This window comes from Dermacentor variabilis, chromosome 5, assembly GCF_050947875.1.
Source record: "Dermacentor variabilis isolate Ectoservices chromosome 5, ASM5094787v1, whole genome shotgun sequence".
NCBI lineage: Eukaryota > Metazoa > Arthropoda > Arachnida > Ixodida > Ixodidae > Dermacentor > Dermacentor variabilis.
This window is the reverse complement of record NC_134572.1, coordinates 41073267-41093825: the sequence shown is the minus strand read 5'-3', so window position 1 is coordinate 41093825 and position 20559 is coordinate 41073267. Positions and strand designations below refer to the sequence as shown.

Sequence of the window (20559 nt, the reverse complement as noted above, 5' to 3'; positions counted from 1 at the left end):
GTGCAAACTTTTAGAATACAAGCTGCTCTCTTCCTTTGTCTGGTGCCCATACAACTTCAACAACATCCTTTAACTAAATTAACCCCAAAGACCTCCGCAAGTAATATCGAAAGTTGGGCGAGTTAGCGTGGATTGTTCATTCTTGTAACAACGCGAAATGACGGGATGTGAAGAAGATGGACCGTGTTGCATTTTCATTCTTCATGTCCAATCTTTTCGTGCGGCTCCGAGAATGAGCCTTCACAAAAGATGGCGCCAGAAACCAAAGATCTACGGGCTCACCCCACCAAACAGGTATCTGGCCAGTACAAGAGGTTATGTATATGTCAATAATCGACGTCTATACACCAGCCGATTCACCAGTCGCCCAGAGTGACTCGTTCGACACCTCGTCAAATAAGTTACCTCCGGTGTTCGATTATATTGTGACGCGCATCCCTAACGCCGACGTGCAACATACGAAGTTCGGCTACACACTCACTGGAGAAGAGTTGAGGCAGAGTGAGTAGAATGAGGCAGCGGACGGTGTCGGAGAAGGCCGCGCCGAGCATCAGGAACGTTCCGCAAGCGAACACGACGAGGAAGAGAACGAAGCTGGTGGTTTGGTATATTCGCACTAGGACCAGGTTGAGGAGCACGGTCAGCAGCGCGCCGGCGCAGAAGCCCAGGAAGCTCTTGAGCACCCTGTTCTCGAACGTGTTCGGCTGCAAGGACTTCCTGCGTGCGAGCGTGGGAAGCGCGTTGTCATCAATCCGTGAAGTGCGCGCGCGCAGTTTCACCGACAAGCTACAATGTTTGCCGGGAAATCGCGCTGTCTCAAACAATTGCTGTCTCTCCATTCTGTGTTTCTTTTTTCTGCTAAATCTGTGCTATAGCTTCTGACTGAGGTCCCTGTCTTCTGTACCTGCCGAAAAAAAAAGACGTATAAGAAAGCCACCATCACCTGATCCCCGAGATCGACACCTGAAGATCCCGTGAGCTGTACGAAGTGTCCTGCTCCGCCATCTACAGCGGAGATTCACCACCTTTTCTGGCTCTGCCCAGGGCTACGCAAGACATAATTCTAGAACGTGCTAAACCTATGAACTCGTCAGACAGACAAATACATGCGTTAGCTAATGGACAACAGTTTCTTTATAGGCTACTTCTTCAAGCCTCACACGAAGAGCACCTCCGCGCTTTCATTTAAATATTCACATAAGCCGCAGGACAAGCTGTTCGAACTTAAACGAAGGCACGGATAAAAACTGAGAAGGAACAGAAACACGAAAGAGAAAAAAAGGGGGGAATAAGGAAAGCGGCTCCCGTGAGCAAGTTCTGCGTGAGAGGGCGATCGACGAGCCCTTTGCGCACTCACAGCAGGCGTCCTCCACCCTGAAAGTCGGCCCTGTCCAAGCGCCCTCCGTGGCAGCAGGCACAGAAGGAGGCGCACAGCACCCGGCTGATGAAACGCTGCAGCCGGTACAGCGGCGGGTACACGGGCTGCAGGCCGCACCGGCGCCGCCACGAGTTGGCCCGCTCCAACTTGTAGCGCCCCAGAGCACGCCGCACGCTGTACATGTAGCGTTGCTGCTGCACCCAGAACATCAGCCGGCCCGTGAAAAGCTTGCGAACTAGTAGCGAGCAGATCGTCGTGGCCATGGCTGCGCACTTGTCCTGAGACCGCGTGTCCTGTATGCGCACAGCTGTCCCGTGAAATGCAACTGTAAGGTCTCCTTGCGTAATGGTTCAAGGTCGTCACAAGTGTCAGCATCATCATCAGCATGAGCCCCGCATCGCATGCAGAGTCTGACACGCGCTGCTGTCCAGACTGCCTTTCTTTTTCTTAATGTTCATTCCGTTACAATAACAGAATACTGGTTATTTGTCCTACACATTACGCCGTTTGCATGCTTCCTTCCACGTAATTCGCACGAAATATCAGCCTGCGTTTCTTCCCTGATTCTCACTTTTTCTTGCTATCTCTTCAACGCCAAGTTTTTTATTTTCATTTCCGTCGTTAGTTAATGTTTCAAGGTAGTGTTAATGAACGTCGTGGCTGCGGCCAGCACGAAGCAAGCACATCCTGTCCTGTCAGACCCTGTCTGGTTTGAGCACTATAATAGGGTATACTCTGTGCGCTCTCCGGTTTGCGAAGTTTTTCAGGTGTGTTCCCTGTGTCCCATGATATGCGGCTCTTCTCTGTCGGCATAGCAGCGTAAATGCGCGTGTGTCTGTCCGTGGTTGAATGTTGCCTTAACAACTCCGTTTTCTCAGTATTGCTCCGGCAACCATGTCAGTACAGACCCGGCCGACCTCTGCAAGGAAGAAGCCGACGCTAGCACGACAAGAAGGTGCCGATGGTAGCAAGACAGCCACGCTTACTGCGAAGAAGGCGTACAGGCAACACCTCATTTGCGACAATGAGAGAGCGACGCTGAGTTCACCTTTTTTTTTTTTTCAGCATACCCTCTTCCCTCTTTTTCTTTTTATGTCAGAAGTATTTGCTGTAGCAAGTTACTGTGCGGTATCTATTAAGGGGCACTAATGGAAAGTCCTAAACGTGTTAGCTTCAGAAAGTCTGATTTCAACACCCTATTTTCGTTAATTGCGCGGTAAGAGGTCGTTTATACTAGTTCCCTTGTTCGTAATTTCAAGCCGGAACATCGCGGATTTCAGAATATATTTTTCGCACTTGAGACGTTGTGACTCAGTAAACGTTCTCGGAACTGGCCAAGTTCATTCACTGGCTTTTCCAGAGTACAATGCAGTTCATCTTTACCGACAAATAATTAGCCAGGCCCCAGCAGACACCGTCTAAATCCATGACGTCATGACGAACCGGTGTGGGAAGTTCAAGGCGGCGTCACCCACCGGCTGTCTTTTCTGCGTCTTTTATTGCTTACCAAGCTGCTTCTCATGGTAAGTGCGGCAGTTTTGGTATTGTAGAAGCGCAGCTTGCTAATACTGCAGAGATTAGTTTTCTCTTTCGTGTCATTTTAAATACCTCGACTACTCGGCATTTTTGCTGTAACTTAAATAGTTGACAGAGTATATTTTGCTAATTATTTTAGATATTACTGGCAACATTACCCGTTTTGCCCCGACCGAGAAGCGTTATCCTGCAGTCCTTAAGTTTAACAAACACCGCGCTTTTCTTTTTCGTGCATATTCTGCTGCAGCAGCGAGGTACATATCTCTATCGACAAAAAGAACAAAGAAATAAACGAAGGCGGGAAAGCTCCTTTTTTGCTGTGAAACACGCTACACAAATTCACACAAGGAATAAAAATAATGTAGACCTTCAAGAGAGACGCACTAATCGTTTTTGTTGTTTTTTTTATTTCTTTAGCGCTTGATCATATCGCACGCACCGACCTTCGCGCAGATATGGCAACGCACGAAAAGAAAGGTACCATATGCACAACACCAGACTATTCGTTCCAGGAAGACGGCCTTCGTGAGCGAGTTTCAACAGCCTCTTAAAACTGAGCAAGGAAAATGGGTGCACAAGGCAGCGCGGGTCCTGGCTGTAAAAGCGTGCAGAAAAGATTGCGCCTCCGCTCAAACTCACATGGCAAGTTTGGGAAGCAACTCCTCCTGCAAGTTAATAAAGCCTTCTGGCAGTAGAGCACTATGTTCTGTTTTCCCTTCGACTTCGGGCTTTGGGTGCACGTTAGAGAAGACCAGCTGGTCGAAATTAATCCGCAGCTCCCAACTAATGCCGTTCTCATAGCCTGCGCACGCCCCCCCCCCCCCTCGCCCCCACCGCCCGCTTTCTTTTTCAACTTTGGACAAAATTTTTCTTATATGTAACTGGCAAGTAACGAATTACGTTTTCTAGTATTTAGTACTGTACTCGTTTACCTTTCTACAGTCAATAATCTGTATTCCGCTCAAATACTTTTTCACGTGGTATTCAATAACTTGTCTGACATTTCTCGTGCAAGTAATCTATATTAGAGTACTGCATACATAAGTAAAATACTCCCCTGTAAGTGCTGTGAATATCGCATTATTATTTATTAATTTTAGACATGTTTGCACAACACGGTGAGAGGGGGAAATCAGTCCACTTTAACGCGTCTTGACAGTGCTATAAGATCTCCTAAACTGCGCCAGAAAGAGGTAATGCAGCTTACACAGTAAAAACGTAACAAATTGTAGCACATGCTATGTCATCCTTGCGACAAAACATAAAAGTATATCGAGGCTTTGTGACGTGTATCACGCTGTACACTTCACACCTGAAAATACACAGTGGCGCTTCACGACACCCGGATCATTGTTTGTCGACGGCAGTTTCCCCACGCACTCCTAAAACGCGCTGCAAGTGATCGTTATTTGCGCCACATGTGCGTCTATACGCTATAGGAGATGGCGGCACTACATCACGTTCGTTACATGCATCAGTAAACGCCCAATCAAGCTCCCAGCTAAATATTATATCACTGATTACTACGCGGCACGGTACATATACTACAAACGGCGAGGACACGAGAGGCACTAAGTGTATACGGCCTACACTGCAGTAATCTTACATCACAGGAACGACGTTGCCGGTATTTATGGTGAGAATTCACGCGTCAGGTGGCGACAGGAATGATAAGTGCTTGTGTGCTTTCTGTGAGTGCACAGTTACATAGGGTTATTTGTCAAGGCTTTATAAGTGTATGTGTGCATTGCGTGAATGCACAGTTAACAAGGGTCATTTGCCAAATTTATTGCTTGCGCTTTGCGAAAAGCAACGCGCAAATGATCATTTTGCATTGCGCAAAAGAAGTTATCAGTAAAAGTATAATGCGATAAGACTCAGCACGAGGCGTGATAGACGGCGGGCTGAGCAGGCACCCAAGCTTTACGAAGAGGTGCCTCGTAAATGAGATCATTTACTGAGAGCAGGTCTTTTTTGGCACCATACAGTTATTTAGGAGCTAGTAGTACGGGCAAGAAAGGTTCGCAAAATAAGGCCCAGTTACTGAACTGTTACCAGCCTTAATTAAGCGGGTGCCGCTCAGTGAAGCTAACCTCCTTCGAAACTTTTAGGTGCGCTTTCCCACGTTGCGCTCTGCTCGATCGGTGGCACGGGTCACCATTCAAGCAAAGACAAAGCATGTCTGCTCGCGAGTAATCTGTGCACGTTTATAATTTTAGGTAATAGTCATAATATCGTTACGTTATTACTTGTACATTTCAAGTGAACACGGTTAACTTCACCTGTGCTTTCTCTGGATTCACTGTATGTTACTTCCTATGGTTGTTACGAACATAGAATTCAGCCACTACTCAAATCCTCTTAGCATTCTCGTTCTAAACATGTTAAAGTTATTTTAGAACACCCTCCTTCTTGGCGAGTTCACCGTAGTACAGGTATGTCAAATTTCACGGAAACATGATCAAGAACAGCTTTACATTACTAGCTGCACATGGCAGCCGCTTTAAGTAAGATTAGACAAAGTTATAGGCGTCGCCATTGTTTTGGCATACCGCATAGCGAGAATGCTGTTTTTAAATACATAAACATTTTAAAACGTTACTACTTAATCTTCAAATAAATTAGTCCGACTAGACAGGTGATTCTGTCAAAATTTCACCTTACGGCTTCCACATTTACTGATGTCTGCAGCCCTAAATAATGCGTTGCCGGTGGTACAAAAAGAAAAAGAAAACATTAGTGAATTCACTGCAATGTGTTCAAGAGAAATAGACCTTCCTCGTTCTAGCAGCTGGTATGAAACGGCTGCATATGCGTCATAACTGCGCCTTCTGACCTGCGCTGTTGCTTGCGGTTGCAGCATTCTCCAGCCGATAAACAAAAGCAAGAGGGAAACACATTATTTTGCTGAATGGAGCTATAGCGAATATGTCCCAAAAAGACAGCCAATCTTTCATGTAAACACGTACCGCGAAAGAAAAATCACTTATGTCTCATCAGAATAAAAAAAAAAGTGACCAAGTTTATATAATCGAAGCTGTTGCTTTTACATTTCAAGGGAGTGACATAAAAAAAACTATAATTCGCCATATTTCCGAAATGTCGGTACAGCTAGCGCAGTACCCTATAATGAAATACGTGCGCATGCACGCATTGACGGCGAAAGAGGTTCTTTTTGAAGCATCACATGCGCCAACGGAGGGCGCACCTGTTGACAGATATCTCTAGCTAGAACATTTTTTGTTCTTTTTTTTTCTTCTCCTCCTTCTTTTAAGGAAACGCCCGTTGGAGATAGCGCTGTTTCACCTCTTCAGATGATTACAGGAAGAGGCGGTCACAGTTTGCTGACAAGTCGGGCGGCAACGTACATCATTTAAAAATGGCAGCCAGTGGAACGCATTTTCGGCGCCTCGTCGCCATATATTTCGGTGCGGTAATTTCCTGCTGCTGGTAATAAGGCGTCCTTTCTAAAGAAGTGCTCGTGTGGAACATATTACAGCGACCAGGATCAAAGTGCGGCCACTCGCGCAGCGTGAAATCGACTTGTCGCGCCTCTGGGCGACGCGAAAGATGAATGTATCATGTGGTTGCTAGTTTACTAAATATTTTTAGTGCTTTTGTCACATGAGTTCAAAAGCGCCTTGTAGAAGCATCTCCTGCACACCAGCTTTCGTGTCCGAGCAAAGACGTACGGACGGACGAACAAAAGACCGCAAAGAACCATCTGCGGTCTGTATAGGACGGTCATCGCCATTAAATAGGTAGGCGTGGAGAAAAAGTTCTCTCTCTCCGCTAATCAAACACCGTGGCTAAAACTGTGAGACACATACGCAGACAGTGCTGTCCAGCAATGCTTGTGACGTTTATCTCACGATTTTGTTACTGTATCAATTATCAGGACGCTCGAGGCGCACTCTCGCCATCGGCAGCGCCGTCGTGCTGTCCTGCTATCGACGGCGCACGTGCGGCTTACTCGCGGAGAGTTAAGAGGGTTCGCGGAGACGCGGAGTGCGTTCGACTGCAAAAAGAAATGCAGCAACCATCGATGATGGTTGCCCATGCAAGCGAATAGCCCGAACCATCGACGATGATTGTCAATGTAAGAGAATAGCGCGATCGAGCAAGCGAGGCAAAGGAGCATGCGCCCTTTCTCTTGGCGCCTCCTCTCGCCTTCCCAGAGTTCATTCGTGGCAGCTGTGGAGAGCGGACGCGTCACGTCTTGTTCTCGCTATGTGTGCATTCGCACTATTGGCCTCGAGCTCCACCACTGGAAAATCTGGCGCCACCGTCGGCGTGACGTGCTAGGAGGGATCACGTGGACATAGCGGCCGCATCGGCTGCTTCGGCAGCGCCGAAGCGAGCTGAAAACGAGTTTGAATTCCCTCGTACGCTGCGGTCCTCATTTAGTGGCCAAATTTTCCCGCTTCGAGTGTCTCCTTTACAACGCTTGCAAGCACTACAATAGGAAGTGGCTGCCTTTGAAGGCGCGCAACATGGCAGGCTACTGCTCGGTGCCGCAAGGCCGGACGCACGTAACGGAGGCCGGTGTCAGCCTTATTCACACGTAGCCGCAGGAAAAGAAGCAGCGTGAAGCTTGGCTCGCGAAACATAAAACCAGCAAACAGTCATCGGCTACAGCTCGGGTATGCAGCAAGCACAGACGCGAGGAAGATTTCTGCTACGGCGCCCGGTCTGCGATGTTCTGAAAACGCTCACTGAGACGCTCGCCCGAGTCTGCTGCACGACTAATGTTATGACGGTTTGGTCTATCAACTTGTCGATGGTATAGATACTGGCAAGTTCTGTGGAGTAGAAAGGCAGCGGTAAGAAGCACATTTTAAAGAAGCATGGCATATGGTCATGTTTGTGTTATGAATTAATGCACTGGATTACAAAAAAGGAGCAGCGAGAAATTGTACGCTGAGAACACCTATAAACAGACAGTGCGACGCAACTCGAAAAATAATATTGAAAAGTCAAAGAATTTAGAAGAAAAAAAAAGATTGAATCGTCACGACGGCACATCATAGTCCCTGTAGGCGTCGAAGTCTCTACAATGAAGTTATTTTTGAACAGCTCTGATAGCTCCCACGCAACAATGGTTGCTTGTATACTGTCAAATGCTCATATTCTGCGGCCTAAAGCTCATGGCACGGTGCGAGAACGCGCGCGCGGAGAAAGCGAAACAGTGCGCGGACAAGCATGCAGACGCGCAGTCGGTCGCTGCGAATCTGCGCGATCGCTGCATTGAGGCTTCTTTCTATTACGCTCCATTTAGTTATACAAACACTATAAGAGCATATTTCACATAGTTTGCTCTCAGCGTTTACCTACCTTTCACGCAAGACGCCGGTTCGGGAGACTCCATCGCGGCGACCGTGCGCAGTGGCGTTCACTGTACGTATTCGGTAAAGAGATAGCGTCGGTAAACGATTGTGTGCTTTCAGTTCGCCCAAGATTATTATTTAGACAGTAAACAACTTCTCTCGTTTCGAAAGTACTTACAGAAATGTGCGGGAGAGCTCGCGCGTGGTGTTTTCAGTGAGCGCTGACAGCAAAACCTATGAGGAGCGCGCCGCGTGATCCCTCATACTACGCCAGCGAGGCGCTTCCGGTAGATGGCGACTCCGTAACTCCTCGCCGCCAATAGCGTTCCCGCCGAGCAGGGCCAGTATTCACAAAGCTTTTAGTTCGTACGTGCTCTTTGTCATTGGCCGGCCGTCTTCGCTATATATGTCCAGCATCAGCATTGGCTGGAATTGTCTCTTACGAACAATTACGGCGTAAGTCCTTTTTTTATGACTAATGGCCCCATAGGCGCCGACAACAGAGGGGGAGGGGGGGGTCTCTGGGTCCTGAGCACCCTCCGGAGTTTCCCGGGGGGGAAGGGGTGAGCCCCCCTCTCCAGTAATGCCGAATCCCCCCAGCCCCACTTAACGTTTCATTGCCAGAGTCTTGTCACCCACGTCATTTGATGTTTCTTTTGACTTGCCTCGACCTTTTCATTTAAAATTTTATTGTAGCTAATAGCTTACTGCATCAGTGTTGGCGCGGACGTGCACGGAATTTATTTCATACTTTGCTTTATTTCTGCTAACCCTGACAAAAGGAGAACAACCGCATGCGTTGGAGAAGAACCATTGGTGTTCATTTATTTATTTATTTATTTATTTATTTATACATACTTTATACATTATACATATCAATTAAGGTGAAGTTAATTAAGGTGCAGTTATTTGACATAAGGTTAATCAAGACACTCGAACCCACGAAATTTGGCGGGAGTCGAACCCACTTGGAGACATGGGCGAACCGGCGATATCTCAAGTTGGATTCTAATTGACATTGTGAAAGTCGAGAGTCGGACCCACGACCATTAGTGTTAATTATGGAAAAGTGAATTAAGTTAATTAAGATTATGCACAGTTAATTAAGATATATTTAATTAAGGGACTTGAACCCACGACCTTCCGTGGGAGTCGAACATGCGACCTTTGGTGTCAATTAGGGCGAAATTAAGGCGTAGTGAAATAAGATAGAGTTAATTAAGGCACTCTAACCCACGACCTATGGTAGGAGAAAACAAGTAACAGGAAGTAACAACGCATTAGAATGAAAATGTCAAGTAATGTATGTCTTGTAAGCGCGCAGGCTTTTGCCTTCATCCTCTTTAGCGTATGCTAAAGTGACTGTGACTTCTCCCTAAAGAAGGACTATATTGCATTCTGACGGAACTAAAGGATCGACATACCAAGTTTTGAGAATTTAACTGAAGCCAAATTGGCCCAAACACTAGAATAAAAACTTCGAATTCGTGACGTCACACTGGGGTTTCGATTAATTTAGTAAAAAAAAATTTAGAAAAGTTTATTTTTTGGCCAGTTGGTGAAGCATATTTGACAACGACTAAGCGCAATGCACGGGACCAAAGGAAGAAGGCGAGGTCGGGACAGTTGTTACAGTTGATACAGTTGTTAATAGCGCTTGTCCCGTCGGTGGCGTATTTTTTAGTCCGATGTATCCCACTTCATCGTTGTCAAATTATTAAAGAAAGCTTCCGTTATTTAATTAACTTTTCTCACAGAATGAATGAAAACCGTGAAAGAATGCTTTACCACTATAAAACACGGGGAAGGCGCGCGATGGAAATTCAGGACGATGAGCAAAACGAGAACAAGGTAAAAGCGGGAGCCAACGCTTCGACAAGTGGACGTGTCTAACAAGTCCACTTGTCGAAGCGTTGGCTCCCGCTTTTACCTTGTTCGCGTTTCGCCACTGTAAGCTGTTTCAAGCGGGTCGTGTAAGAGAATCTACTTATGACTGCCCTTTTCTTACCTTTCTGTAGTATATATAAAGACGCCCACACGTAAGCCCTTTTGCTGCGATACCAATTACACGGACACTCGAGGCGCATTTGCGTCGGCGGCGTTGTAGTGCTGTCCTGCTATCGATGGCACATGCGCGGCCCGCGCATGGAGGGTTCGAAGCCTTCCAGGGACGCGAAATGCGTTTGGCTCCAAGAGCGACGATGCCAAGCGGACGCACCATCACGCTCTGCTCAGTCGGCTCTGCTGAAGCCAGCGCAACGTTATGGCTTCCACTCATGGCATGAGCGTTGCGCGCAACACACATTAGCGTTCCTGTTGAGGTGGATGCCGCACCGTGGTGAACGTCAAGCTAATGGCGAGTTCGGCAAATCGCACCGGGGCGCCAGGGGCGACGATGATTGGATGAAACAGCGCGTTGGTGCGCCCCGGTACGCACCGGTGGGATGCACCGAATTCGCCATAAATTTATGCAATCCTTTCTACGGACGCCGACGGTTTCCCCATGCTTTCCACTGGTCTCATTTCGCTCACCGTCAATGTGCAACGCCTGCAACACCGCTGGCACGCTTGTCATCACACTAGCGTTCTGCGACGCCTTCAGCGCAGTCTAACCTTGCTATCACTTTTAAATGCTTGATTGGTTGTTGTTGTTGTTGTTGTTGTTGTTGTTGTTGTTGCTGTTGTTGTTGTTGTTGTTGTTGTTGTTGTTGTTGTTGTTGTTGTTGTTGTTGTTGTTGTTGTTGTTGTTGTTGTTGTTGTTGTTGTTGTTGTTGTTGTTGTTGTTGTTGTTGTTGTTGTTGTTGTTGTTGTTGTTGTTGTTGTTAACCGGCCGCATGTAACTGACCACGTATTAAATGCACTGCATCCGCAATCCAAAAAGTTCTGGAAGTGCGCAAGATAGTGTACGCCAGCCTTCCCCTTCTAAGAGAGCAAAAGAACAGCTTAATTTCCTCGATGGCAAACGATAATTACGAAAGCTGCTAAGAATCGGTACGTACGAAATAGGTACGTTAGTGATTTGTTATAAGATGTCGACATCTTGTCATAAGCTTTGGAAACATGTCTGTGAATGCACTCACGTTTGCTGTTCTTTTTACTTCCGCATGCTAAGGAATGTTAGGATATTCATACAGTGTTTCCGGAAGCTCCAGGAAAAAAAACAATAAAGTTTTTTTTTTCATGGTATTTCTCACGCTTTCATTATTTCCGGAAATTTCCTTGAAGGAAGACATTGTTTCCTTAATTTTTCCCGCGCGCCTTCAGATGACTTTAATGGTTTCGATCTAGTAAAACATAAATGATGTCAAATTTAGGCGAAAATAACTGACCGCTAAACACAGAATATTGTCCAATATCAAGCTTTAACCAGGTTTCTGTCTTCTTTCTTTAAGGCCTGCTCCTTTACCGCTTTTCAAGAACCTAATAGAAAGCCTACCATTCGAAGTGTTTAAACGTGCAGTGGTGCCTCCGGAAAGCGAGTATAAATTCTTAAAACAGAATTCTTCTATCTGCATAGTCTCTTGTTAAAACTGTGTACGGGCGACCACAACACTGATTACATGGACGCGAAAGCAATATCATGAGTGAGAAACTGCAAGCGCATTGTGTTTCTGCAGGAACGAGTACTTTGTTTTAAACACTGAAATTATAATAGCCATGCTCAGCACGTAATCGGTTGCATAAATCATAAGAATTTTTTTTCCTTTCTTGGTCACCTATAACGTCACGTGTTTTCTACGGGTGCAGTCTGTGTAGGACATCCAAGACCTTTTGTGTGACGGTCAAGCGTGCACATAGTTGGGGTGGCTTGTTAGGGTAACATTCTACACTGGTGAGACGACGCCGGTACGCCTTAAAAGGACAACGCATTTTCTACATCCCAAAGAAGACGATGACATTCGTCTCAATCCCACAACGTTACTCGCACGGTTGCGCATCACCATTTCAAGAGGGCGTACTTGAGGACTGGCCATCGATGCACCGCTCCGCTAGTCTGCGCGAAGGCAGCGCCACTTTTCAACACGCGCTGATTGGAAATGAGAAATTGCTCTCTGACGCAAAGAAAAGTTAGTGGAAACACATAAAATACAATTTCAGGCAATGCAGTAATGCATTCAAGCAAAGTAACTATTAGCGCGAGTTTTTGGTTACGTGACGGTACACAGACTGGTTGACCTGTTAGGCCGTCAAGCGACGCCGCGTGTGATTTTGCGCCACTTTCAGAACCAAATGTGGCCCACTACCTTCTCATTCCCACCGTAATCCAAAGACGTGGTTTGAGTGGTAGACAATATCCCTTTAAGGATTTGCTCCACTCGCGGACATGTGGGCTAATCTTCGTAGACGGTCACATTGCCGCAAGTGATACAATGCTCGTATTTAACTGGTCAGATATCTGTGACACGTCTTCCACTGTTGGACCTCCGTAGATAATGATCTGAGAATCACACCGGAAAGCTACCCAAGCGAAATTGGCTGACGGATGACGGTTGGAAAATTGCTGGGACGAGGTCGGCTGCCAACTATCGTAGCCAGCCTTAGAAGGGAAAAAGTCGGCCCAAGGTTGTTTGCAAACTGCGTTGGCACATGAATGGCCAAAATACGTGGGACCAAAGTTGCTGTACGACCAGTCTCCAGGACCGGCTGCATGCGACAGGTTGGTATATGCGAAGCGGGAACTACGTCGTGCCGAACTACATTAACAACGTACACTATGAGGCGCATTTAAAAGCAATTTCGCGCCTTTCGACCCCAGCATGAAGCTTTTTCGCAAGTGCCTAAATTATATTAGACTTGACTGAATCATAACATTTTTTTTCTGGAATGAAAAGTGCTTTTTTTTCTACTTTATTGTATGACTAAGAAGTTTTTTTCATTGCTTAGTTGAATGCGGTACAGTGCCTTGCCGAAACCATTGTGCCACATATGGCATCTACAATATTCTTTTTTCTTATATATATATATATATATATATATATATATATATATATATATATTCCTATTAGGGGCGAAGAGTTACGGAGTCGCCATGTCTCGGAAGCGCCTCCCTTGAGTAGTATGAGGGATCACGCGGCGCGCTCCTCATGGGCTTCCCTTAAGGCGCTCAATAAACACACCACGCAGCAGCCCTCCTGGACATTTCAGTAGGTGCTCTCAAAACGAAGGAAGTTTTTTACTGTTGATATAATAATCTTGGGCAAACTAAAAGCACAGAGTCGTTTACAGACGCTATCTCTTTACCGAATGCGTACAGTGAACGCCACTGCGCGCGGTCGCCGCGATGGAGTCTCCCGAACCGCCATCTTGCGTGAAAGGTAGGCAAACGCTGGAGTAAGCTAGGTGAAACATGTTCTTATAGTGGGCTGTCTGTATAACCAAATGGGGCATAACAGAGTGAAGCCTCAATGCAGCGATCGCACGGGTTCGCAGCAACCGGCTGCGCGTCTGCATGCATGTCCGCGCACAATGCTTTTATTTCGCTGTGAGCGCGTTTTCGCACCGTGCCGTGAGCTATAGGCCACAGCATATGAGCATTTGACAGCACACTAGCAACCATTGTTGCATGGACGCTATCAGAACTGTTCAAAAATAATTTCGTTATAGAGGCTTCGACCCCTACGGCGACTGTGATGTGCCATCGTGACGATTCAATTCTTCAATCTTTTTTTGTCTTCTAAATTCTGGGAATTTCAATATTATTTCTCAAGTTGCGTCGCACTGTATGTTTATCGGTCTTCTCAGCGCGCGATTTCTATCTGCTTCTTTTTCGTAATCCAGTGCATTAATTCATAACACAAACATGACCACATGCCATGCCTTTTTTTAATGCGCTTCTTACCGCTCCCTTTCCATTCCAGCGAACTTGCCAGAATCTAGTATCAACAAGTTCATAGACCTAATAAAGCGTCATGACATTAGCCGGGCAGCGGGTGCGGGCGAGCGTCTCAGTGCGCGTTTTCTGCTACGCGTCGCCCAGTCCCGGCGCCACAGCAGAAATCTTTATCGCATCTGTGCTTGCTGCGTACCCAAGTTGTGCCGATGGCTGTCTGCCGGTTATAAGTTTCGCCAACCAAGCTTCACGCAGCTCCTTGCCCTGCGGCTGCGTGTGAATAAGGCTAACACCGGGTTCCGTTGCATACGTCCGGCACTGCGGCACCGAGCAGTAGCCTACCATGCTGCACACATCCAAAGGCAGCCACTATTATAGTACTTTCAAACGTTGTCAAGCAGACACCCAATGCGGTAAAGCATCACCACTTAATCAGAACCGCGGCACAGGTGGGACTTTAAACTTTCGTTTTCAGCTCGCTTCGGCGCTTCCGAAGCAGCCGACACGGCCGCTGTGTCCACGTGATCCCTCATGCCACGTCACGCCGACGGTGGCGCCAGGTTTTCCAGTGGTGGAGCTCGCCCCCAATATGCCATTTTCCATTTCGTATGGCGGCTTCTCTGTCATAGGCTATGCTAGGTTCGAGGTAAGTCCACACATGGGCCAAGCCCAATTTGTCAGGGGCCATGACAGGTTTGATGTAGGCCGAGATATGGGCAGACCAGTGGTGTAGCCAGGAGGGGGGTCAGGGCTGACCGGGCTTCACTCCCCCCCTCAGAATTTTTTCCGGCCGGCGCCCTGCTCCCTTTTATGCCTGGCACGTCGCCTATGAACACAGGCACATATCCTTCGAACGCCCGCCCCAGGCAAGTACAGGATGCTACACGCCTTCCGGCAGAGCAGTGGCCTGCTCAAGGTAATAGTTGTATTATTATGCACCAAGCAAGGGAAACTTAACAGGCCATAATGGAACATTACCCTCCCCCCCCCACCCCCGAAAATTCCCATACTCTTCCCATTAGGCAGCCACGCATGGCGGTCTATAGCGCGTGCTAACGCCTCATGTTTTGTATCAAGCTTTCAAAGTGCATCGACTCTGACGGACCAAAGTCGGTCATAACCGCGGATACCCAAGCTGTGCACTATTGTTCGAACAGCAGAGGGGCAAAAGCAATGACTGTCGTAACACTGGCGCAAAAGTTCGACACAACTAAGATCCGACTACAGGGCCGGATTAAGAAAAATGGGGGCCCTGGGCTAATGCGCATGCAGGCCCCCTTTCCGTGCTGTTGTGAACACCAAAACATATGTTCACTTTGTGATTAATCTGCATTCTGTTTTCAGCAAAAGATAGGCTTTAAGGAAACGTTTAGTGCATTCAAGACGAAGAAGAACGTAGAAAAGACAACACAGCTCAGATGTCGATCCTTCTGAAGCTAGGCTTTGTTTGCATCACTAAGTTTAATCCCGTGAAGAGACGCATGGTTGTATCCAAAACATTCTTTACTAAAATTCAAGCATCAGACGGCAGTAATCGTTATACACGTTACTCTATAAATATGCAATAGATATATACAATACTTAAGGCAATACAAGCACCACAAAATGCACTAAAATACAGATGAAAATTACCAACTGTAATTACAAAACATTATTTGAAAATATTTTCGTTGAAGGTAAGACAAGCAAGGACGACACCAAATAAACGTGGCACTATCAAAAACAACAAAATACAGTTCTTTACAAGCACATTAAATATCACGAGAAGAATAAACAAGAGACGAACAACGAAGATTTGCATATCTTGAATTACACTGCTCAGCGTTTCATTGGCAACGTGGAGGCTGGGAGGCGACACAACGAACATATTGGAACTATTCATCAGATATAGTCTGTTCGAAGGATAGATCGCGGAGGAGGTGACTTTCAATTGACATGATAGCAAGCGAGTTCACCTTATCGTCAAGGAGGCTCGAAGGAAGGAGATTTTTTATCAGCGACAACTTGGAAAACGATCGTTCGGTCTCACAGTTTGCCACGGGCATGCTTAAGTACATTCGCAAAGCAATAGAAAGGTTCGGAAACACATCAATGAGCTTTCTTTCGTGCAACAACTTCATTATTCTCAGGGGCCTCGTGTCCTGGCACACAGAGTTGTGCAGAAAGTTCGCAAACTGAACGATTTCAGCGGGAAATGCTAGCTCCAAATCATTTTTGTAGGTTTTCACGAACTTCTTAGCCTGCTGTGCCAAAGAGCCCTCGCTCCCAACGTCTGTCAGCAATTTTAAGAATCCGAACCTTTCGCAGAGTTCAGTGTAGGCAGCCTTTCGCACTCGCAAAGCAGAGCCTAGACTGTCAAGTAAAACATTGTAGGTCTCTACGATAAACTTTTTTCTACCTTGTAGCGCACTATCGCTTTTTCCGTCCGGGTGCTTACTCAAAACGACGCGTTTGCCCTCATCCTGATAACGTTGATTGGTACTTAACGTGCGTGCTCTCTTCAAAGGTATCAAAGAGAGGTCGCAAAAGAATTAACAAAGCCTTCTAGAGAGCTCAGCAGGTCTACAGCAGTTGAAATGTCTAGGCCTGGTTTCTGATGTGCTACGCTCGTTTTGTCAAAGCGCTCCAAGATTTCACTCCAGAAAATCGCCATGAATGCAGTCTCTAGTTTTGCCATTTTCTTGAAGAGAGAGTGCGCTTCGTTCCTAGTGTCACCGTTTTCTTCCTCGTTCTTTGATATAGCTTCAACGCAACACAAGACTGCATTGAAATTTTTCAGAATGGCCTTACATGATTCAGCGTGTCTTGACTACCTGGTCTCAGAGAGACTTTTCAAAACAAGCTGCTTTCGCCCATGCTGTCCAAAAGATACCTCCATCGCTTAGGTGAGGCAGCAAAGAACACATACAGCCTTTGAATTACAGGGAAAATTTGACTGCCTTAAGGCAACTGTCAACGCTACACGCGCCAACTAAGTTCAGTGAATGACCAGCACACGGGACGCAGACTGCCAATTCGTTCAGGTGTTTGATTTGAGCTTGCAGTCCTTTGTATTTTCCTGACATATTACTCGCATTATCATAAGCTTGACCCTTACAATCATCAATTGAAATACCATTGGTCGTCAAGAGGGACATCACGGTATCGAAAAGATACAAGCCGGTATGCGATTCAATTGGAACAAATCCAAGAAAGCGTTCGTACACTTTCCCATTTAAATAGTATCGTAAAACAACTGATAGCTGATCAACATGAGTAAGGTCTGGAGTCGAATCAACAATTAAAGAGAAGTATTTTGCGCGTTTCACTTCGTCAACGAGACGCTCCTTGACAGCATTTGCCACATGCTCGATAAATTCATCACAAATGGTTTTTGACAGATACGATGGGTGACATTTTCCTTTGTTCCCGTAGCGTTTGATGTGCTCCTCTAGAAAGGGATCAAACTTGGCAATGGCCTCACGCACTCCCATATAACTGCCATTTCTCGGTGAACCAAAAATCTCCTCACTGCCCCTAAACGCTAGGTTGCGCTCAGCTAGAAGCTTAACTACAACGACTACGCGCTTCAACACCTCTGTCCAGTAAGCGGCCTCAGTGACAATAAGCTTAACCAGCTCCATGTCAATTGTGTTGCTCGTGAATTAGAGCGGGCGAGCCATGCTGCCACGTAGTTCCGGTGCTCGACGCTATTTTCATGTGCGCAAACCTTTTCTTCTGCTCTTTTCCAATCCGAGAAGCCGTGCGTGGTGAAAGCACTGGGGTTGCTTGAAATCGAAAATAGTTTGCACATGAAAAAGTAAACAAAACCTTCGGACTCCAAGTACATTAACCAGTGTCGCTCGTACGCCTCCCCATTTACAGCCTTTCGCACGAAAAGATGAGGTGACATATAGCGTGTCTGAGTTTTGTAGTGCCTTTCGGAACACGGAAAATTTTCTGACCGATTTTGAAAATACAATGGCCCTTTCTCAAGGCGTACACTCCGAAAGCTGTCAGTAATAAAGTCCGGCCACTTAGCAGGGTCACTTCGGAGAATCTCGCAATGTACCTCTTGCCGCGGGGGTGTCTGTACTTCTCTGTTGCCGCAACGAGAAGCCGTCTCATTCGTCCTCTCGAGGCACATTTTGTGGGTGGGAACATAATTATTTGAAGCCAAACTAACAGGAAACAAGTGAGTCGGTTCTTGGAGTGTTGTTTCCTGGCGCTCGTCAGTAGAAGGAGGCTCATCGGGGAAGTTTGGCACCTGTTGATCAGCAGTAGTAGAAATCGGGCGCGGCGGACCGGACACCTGGAGCTCTGTGGCAGGGGCGCGGCCGAGTAGTATAGATGTTGCTGACTCAGGAACAGGACAGGGATCGGTTAGCGTCGGTTGCTCAGAAATGTGGACGACCGAGGTTGGCACCGTTTGCACAGGATCCAGACAACCAAGATGAGTCAAACCTTGCTTCTTCTCAGGAAACCGTGGTGATGGAGTTGGCAAGTCTTCCACAGAAGCACAGTCGGTACTATTGGGAGTTTGACACGGACTCTGGGTAGAGCGATCATACGGATCCGCGGAAGCTGCATTCAGTAGGTACTTTGTCATCTTTGGTAGCTTCTTTTCACGCTCTTCTCTTTCTAACTTCGCCTTTCGTTTAGACGCACCATTTTGATGCTTCCGACCGAGCGTTTTCGCATGAATGGGTGCTAATTGTTTACCGGGAACTTCGTCAGTCCGTCACGACCGCAGATGTCCAACGGAGGCCGTCCCGATGACTGGCGCACGCTGCCTGGGCCGCTATTTTGTAGCGATGCCTTATGCCTTATTCTATGCTATTCTTATCATCCACCACACACGGCCGCCTGACCCCGTTGATAATGTGGGCAGACCGTCGCTCTGACCACTGGCCAAGCGCGAAAAGCCTGAAAAAGCATAGAATCGGAAAAGGGCCGGTATTTTGTAGCGATGCCTTTTCCGATTCTATGTTTTTTCAGGCTTTTCGCGCTTGGCCAGTGGTCAGAGCGACGGTCTGCCCAGGTATTTTTTAGCGATGCCTTTTCCGATTCTATGCTTTTTCAGGCTTTTCGCGCTTGGCCAGTGGTCAGAGCGACGGTCTGTGGATGGTACGTGGCTGGCCGAGAGTGGTGCGTCCCCCGGGAACTACTCAGCGCGGGCGGGCTTATGCAGGGCTGAATCGCAGCCCGCGATCAATGTCTTTTATAGACGCGGGCCGGGTCTGTCTGTTACTAGCGCCAAGGCAGGCGTTCACATTCGCATAGAGTTCCTTGTACAAATTCCCTCCTTCTCCGTACAAACTATCTCCTTCTACCGTTCCGGTCTCGTCTTCCTATTGGCTAGGAGCAATCGTCCGTTCTGGGAGGTTCTCGATTTTTCTTTCGCCCCGTCGATTCCGAGGGCGAGAACGAAGGGGAGAGGGCGACTCCTAGCGCGGGCGAAGTTACGCGCCCTCCGTCGCCTCTGAGTCATCTTTTTCTACTTCTTTCTGGAAAGTTCGGCGGCCAGTCTGGCCTACTTTTTCCGTCGAGCGCGCGCGAGGGTGCCACTTCACTCTTCCACAACCCTAGCCCGAACAGTGAACATTCCATGGCCCACGGCACGCGGACAAAAGCACGCGTGACATCTTCTTTCCTTTCCTGCCTAGACTCTGCCATCAGACTCATCATCATCTGCTATCGGACTCATCCTCCCCCGCCCAAATTACATCACGGTAAAGAGAAGTCGAATGGGAGCCACTGTTGGGTACTGCAGCACATCCTTTCTATGAGAAGGACAGCGGTGGAACTATATGAGAGGTGGAGGGCGGCGTGGTGGTTACGAGGGGCAAGGGAGATTTAGGTCCTCATCCCACATTACATGTTTTAGGTGTTTCCCCCTTGCCCCTCCTCTCCAGACAGCACTGGACAGACGGACTGACAGGAAACCACGAAAACTCTTCCAAGCAAACGCACCTCGCTTCGTAAGAAAGAGGGCCCCGCCGGAGTGGCGGGGGATTCCTGTTTTTGCAGCTCGACAAGCTCTCCACAAAAGATCAGGCTCAACGCATGCTGTTACGTTAGGCGGGGGGGCCCCGCCTGCTCGTTCTGGTTTTCTCGCTTCATACATGTCGCTCGAAGTTCCGTTGCCCATGGTTCCATATACTAAGCAGGTTAGAATAAATGGGCCCCCTTCTCCTATACTGTCCGAGGTGAGGCCCTGGGCTGGAGCCCCCTTAGCCCTCCCCCCCCCCCTTAGTCCAGCGCTGTCCGACAAATTTGTACGAAGTTGAAAAACAAAAGCGTTAGACTGTCCAGTGTATTAAGGAGATCATTCCCCATGGAGAAATTATAGTAAGGACTTACCTAAGACGAAAATTGATCGCCTGCTTTGGGCCGCAGCGTTCTAAAAGGAAGAAGAAATAGCAGAAAAATTGCGTGAGCTCGCGCACGAACCTTCGCTGGGCTGAGCGGACGCACCGCTCAATACCATGAGATCTCAGTTTATGGGT

The 20559-nt window shown here is 47.4% G+C and overlaps 1 protein-coding gene across 1 annotated transcript in view; it reads right to left on the bottom strand.

Moving 5' to 3' along the window:
- The window catches only part of LOC142582461 (DC-STAMP domain-containing protein 2-like), a 71370-nt gene that overhangs the window by 23120 nt on the left and 27691 nt on the right, over positions 1-20559 (bottom strand). The window contains exons 3-5 of the mRNA XM_075692216.1: positions 20414-20453; positions 1358-1685; positions 482-717 (exon numbers count right to left, since the gene is read on the bottom strand). Of these exons, the coding sequence (XP_075548331.1) occupies positions 482-717; positions 1358-1685; positions 20414-20453 (604 nt within the window). The remainder of the gene's footprint in view (positions 1-481; positions 718-1357; positions 1686-20413; positions 20454-20559) is intronic.